The sequence below is a fragment of the Anarrhichthys ocellatus genome, unplaced genomic scaffold (assembly GCF_004355925.1).
Source record: "Anarrhichthys ocellatus isolate YVR2014 unplaced genomic scaffold, GSC_Weel_1.0 scaffold467, whole genome shotgun sequence".
In the NCBI taxonomy this organism is placed as follows: Eukaryota; Metazoa; Chordata; class Actinopteri; order Perciformes; family Anarhichadidae; genus Anarrhichthys; species Anarrhichthys ocellatus.
The window spans coordinates 3,852-9,047 of NW_022280441.1; the positions used below are offsets into that span (position 1 = coordinate 3,852).

The 5,196-nt window shown below is 41.4% G+C and overlaps 1 protein-coding gene across 2 annotated transcripts in view; it reads left to right on the forward strand.

Moving 5' to 3' along the window:
- Positions 1–2,864: 2,864 nt before the first annotated feature.
- Positions 2,865–5,196, forward strand: part of slc8a1a (solute carrier family 8 member 1a) — a 19,969-nt gene continuing 17,637 nt past the window's right edge. Inside the window, exon 1 of one of the 2 annotated variants that reach the window (XM_031879876.1) lies at positions 2,865–2,997. In XM_031879876.1, the coding sequence (XP_031735736.1) occupies positions 2,886–2,997 (112 nt within the window). In that variant the 5' untranslated portion in view covers positions 2,865–2,885. Of the gene's footprint in view, positions 2,998–3,047; positions 3,136–5,196 lie in introns of those variants that run through there. The other variant, XM_031879877.1, reaches the window with a different exon arrangement.

Sequence of the window (5,196 nt, forward strand, 5' to 3'; positions counted from 1 at the left end):
AAGTTTTAGATCGATTTTGACCTCGTGATGGTGCCGTTCCACCAACAGTTCATCCGATAGACCTTTCTCTCTAAACTAAATGTTGACCTGGTGGTGGCGCTAGAGAGAAAGTCAGAGGATCTCCAGAGTCATCACATTCATGTCTGAACTACATTCCTTCAGTCCATCCCATAGTTCATAGTTCAGTCCACTAGCATGGCTCAAAATAAACAGCATTATGATTTGAGTTGCTCTGATTGATGAGCGTTCGTCACTGAACAGTTTGTCCTGAAGGGGGCGCCATACTGTCACATGTACATGGACTCAACAGCTGAGTCACACAAACACACTCACTCTGTCTCTGTTGTGTCGGAGCACAAACATCCTCCAGAAAACTCAACAGAATAAGTCTATTTACATTCAGACATGAGTATGAATTCACCTTTTTCATAGAAATAGTAAATATAGTGCTGACTCGTCAGATTAATGCTTAAAGTCGTTCTGCTTCTGTGATGTTTCACTCTTTTCTTTTCCAGTCAAAGGTTCTGTTGAGGTTCTAATGGATCTTTAAATGTGTGTCATCACTATGATGTCATCTAAACAGATGAATGAGTTCTTCTTCTTCTGTTAAACCAACGTTCTTCTGCCTCTCTGTGAAAATGCTTTTAAAGGCTGAACACCAACAAACCGGATTGAAGCAGAATATCTCATGAGATAGAAACGTGTGAATGATCATTTTTCAACGACTATTTCTTTATTCGCTCTTATTGTGAATGTTTGGATCACTGAAACAATCCTACGCAGCTGGAAACTAATTCTACTGTAAACACTCAGACGTAGATTTAGAATTAGAAAGTCAGCGTTGTGAATGAAGGTTTGACTCTAAATATACACGAGTTCAATGATAAGTGTGACATTCTCATCGTAACATATTGCTGCTCATCTCTTCTCCAACGTTGGCTTGAACTGGATCATAAATCTCATAAATCTCATGAGTCAGCACATTTCAGTTTGTCACCTTTCTTATTATTTACGTAGAAACTAGAGTTGAATGCTTTTAGGTAATGTAGAAGTGACGGATGACTTCATAAAGATGAAGGATCTCCGTTACAGACCTGACCCACAAAGAGCTGACTTTAACGTCCCAGTCTGGCAGTGCTGGTGGTGTTTTCAAACGCACCTGAAACAGAAGAGTGTAACGTCTGGACATTAACTATAAATATTAACGTCTACTCTCTGAAGACGCTGATCATCTCACCGGGATATTCAACAACCAATCAGAGAGGAGCTCAGTTTCTGAGAATCACAAACAACCTGACGTGGTCCTCATCTCCATCCTGGAGAAGAAGGATCATCAACATCTCATGAAGCAAACTGAAGAAGTTCTGGCTCACTTCATCAGAGGAGCAGCAGAGACATTACAAACTACCACGAGGTGTTCAGGGTCCAGGAGATTAGAGCTCTACCAGCTAAAACCAGAACATCAGTGATGTTGGTGAATAGAGATCAGAGATGTTGAGAAGGTGTACAGCCTAGGTGCGTAACCTCCTCCCAGTGCGAGTGAAGCGCTGGAAGACGGCTTGTTGAGTAACCTCCGACCTACATAACGAACGCACCCCTAAAATCTACACGCGAGACCATCTATAGCCCGTCTATAGCCGTCTACAGCCCGTCTATAGCCCGTCTATAGCCCGTCTACAGCCCGTCTATAGACCGTATATAGCCCGTCTATAGCCCGTCTACAGACCGTCTATAGCCTGTCTACAGACCGTCTACAGCCCGTCTATAGACCGTATATAGCCCGTCTATAGCCYGTCTACAGCCCGTCTATAGACCGTATATAGACCGTCTATAGCCCGTCTATAGACCGTCTACAGACCGTCTATAGCCCGGATAACTTAATACCACTAGTCACCCTCTATCACAAATTCAGGCTAAAAACGTTGGCCTTCCTGCCGGATATCAACGGATTTAGGTGTGTGTGTAACAAGTGTGTGTGTGCAACAGGTGTGTGTGTAACAGGTGTGTGTGATTAATAGGTGTGTGTGTGTGTAACAGGTGTGTGTGTAACAAACCAGTTTTATTTGTTTTTACAAAACATTTAGAAAGAAAGAAACACAGGACTTCCACCAGGCCGCTGTTCACGTCCAGCAGTGAAACCACAAGTCTGTGTGGAGTTACTGTAAAGTACCAAACGTATTTAACTTGAATTCTGAGAAAAACGTACTTATTTAAACTCAAACCACGACTGTGTTCCAAATGTTTTCTTTTTACTTCCATTACAAAGTGCAGCTGAGTACAGAGTACTTACTGGTCCATGCAGTATGCATTCAATTGGGATGAACTACCTCATCATAATATGCCACCTTGAACTTTGACCCTGTTACTCATATATCTGCTGTGCAAAGGATTGTGGGTCTGAATGACCAGAAAGCTGATCTGACGCTGATGTGGGAGCCAATGAGCTGTGTGGTCGTGCTGGACTTGTGTCATTTATACTTCTGAACCCTGGTGTTCAGTTTGAATCAGTTGAATAGACTTTGAAGGTTTCAGCTTTATCTCTGCATCAAGTCTCTGTGGTTCGTCTGTCAGAGAACAGACATAAAGTGAAGGTTTACTACAGACCTGTTCCTCCTCAGGACACAGTGGGGTCTGCAGGTCTCTGGATGTCACCTTATGTGTGGAAAGTCACGGCTGTGAAGGTTGCACAGATGTCAATGGGGGGGGGGGCACTCCTCTCAGCATTCCTGCCTGTTGTGGCCCGGCAGCGTCACCACGCTGCCGTTAGCCGTTATCTCCCCCACGTGTCGGCGGGACGAGGAGCTGCTGGATGGCCCCGGGCCCCGCAGAGCCTTGTATGGCCATGGCCCGCTGGGAGAGGGACGATAAGCAGCTCACAGGCAGCTATGCCTCCATGTTTAGAGCAATGTCTGTTTCTGTTAAATTTAGAGCAGTTATCGGATGCAGCTCTCCCTCCTCAACACTCTCTCTGCTGCTGCTGCTGCATCAGGACCAGAGGTGAGTACCGGCTCACAGAAGGGACAAAAAGGAGAAGCTTTCACTGAGTTCAGCACGAGCACATCTCCATCCAGCTGGAGAGGAGAAGATGCTGCTGTGATGCAATCAAGTGACCTGAAGTCATGGAGTAATACTGTGGTGTGGTAGTAATACTAGTAATACTGTGGTGTTGTAGTAGTACTAGTAATACTGTGGTGTTGTAGTAATACTGTGGTGTGGTAGTAATACTAGTAATACTGTGGTGTGGTAGTAATACCAGTAATACTGTGGTGTGGTAGTAATACTAGTAATACTGTGGTGTGGTAGTAATACTAGTTATACTGTGGTGTGGTAGTAATACTAGTAATACTGTGGTGTTGTAGTAATACTGTGGTGTGGTAGTAATACTAGTAATACTGTGGTGTTGTAGTAATACTGTGGTATTGTTGTAACACTGTAGTGTTGTAGTAATTAATACTGTATTGTTGTAGTAATACTGTAGTGTTGTAGTAATTAATACTGTATTGTTGTAGTAATACTGTGGTGTTGTAGTAATTAATACTGTGGTTGTTGTAGTAATACTGTAGTGTTGTAGTAATTAATACTGTAGCGTTATAGTAATTAATACTGCAGTGTTGTAGTAATTAATACTGTATTGTTGTAGTAATTAACACTGTAGTGTTGTAGTAATTAATACTGTAGTGTTGTCGTAATACTGTGGTATTGTAGTGACACTGTAGTGTTGTAGTAATTAATACTGTAGTGTTGTAGTAATTAATACTGTGGTGTTGTAGTAATTAATACTGTAGTGTTGTAGTAAAACTAGTAATACTGTAATGTTGTAGTAATACTGTGGTGTTGTAGTAATTAATACTGTAGTGTTGTAGTAAAACTAGTAATACTGTAATGTTGTAGTAATACTGTGGTGTTGTAGTAATACTGTGGTATTGTAGTAGTACTGTAGTGTTGTATAATTACTATAATATAATTTGATATATTGGTGCAGAAATAGGACTTCTGTATCGTCACTATTATCAAACCACAGAGCAGTTCTGTTTAAACTACAGTCTGACCCAGAATCAGCCTGAAACACTTCTACAGTCAATTCACTCAACAAGCAGAAAACATGTGAGACATCAGAGACTGAAGGCTGTCAGCAGGTCTAACTCCATCCGTCTCCTCTGGACGTGTTGGAGACTCATCCCATGTGTCCCAGAGACTATATTTAGTTTCTGTTAGAATGACACAACATTTGTTCTGATCGGTCTAAATTGTTTCAATCTGGTACGGATAACCTTTAGATTAGTGTCTAACAGTACAATCTGACAATTCTAGAGTCAAGGTGGAAAAACGCTACCATTGGGTTATTAGACGTCTTCCATATTCAATACATCTTAAACTGCATATATGTGAACATGTTTGATATTCATCTTTTTGTGAGTTCATAGATACAAACATGTGATTGTGCACCTTGTAGTTTCTGAGATTCAGACATTCTTTATAATAACATATTACATCATTTATTCTTATCATAAACTCTTTGTGCCCAAAAACTAAATATGTTGTGATAAGAAAAGCAATTTGAGAATTATGATTGAGAAAATGTCTCCAGATTTATGTTAAACCCAGAGAACACGTCCACCACAGAAATGTATATTATTATATTATTATAGTTATAGTATAGTTACTTATAGTATTAGAGTTATTGTGGCGTCAAAGACAATGAAGTCCAAAGAGGATTCAGGAGTGAGACGGATGATGTGAAAGCGTCGGCAGAGAAAGATTTTTTTGATTTTTAGAAAACCTTTATTTTCTTTGAACATGTTTCTTTACCATTTAAGACGGTTAAACAAATAAAGTCCAACAAACATAAATGTGTCTTTGATTGTCTTTAGACTGTGAGATCTTTTCCTCACTTATCACCATCTTTGTTCAGTTCTTTGTTCACTTTGTGAACTGTCTTCTTCAGTCTGAAGCCTTCCTGCTTCGTGAGACCTCCTCTGTCCTTGCTCCTCATGTGAGATCTGGCAGAGCTGGAGAGCTTCTCTTTGTCACTTCACTTGCCCTGTCCTTCATCACCTCTTGTCCCCCACTTTCCCTCTCTTTTCTCACCTCCTGTACCCCACTTGTCCCCTCCTCCCCTCACCTCCTGGGTCTCACTTGTCCCCTCCTCCCCTCACCTCCTGGGTCTCACTTGTCCCCTCCTCCCTCACCTCCTGG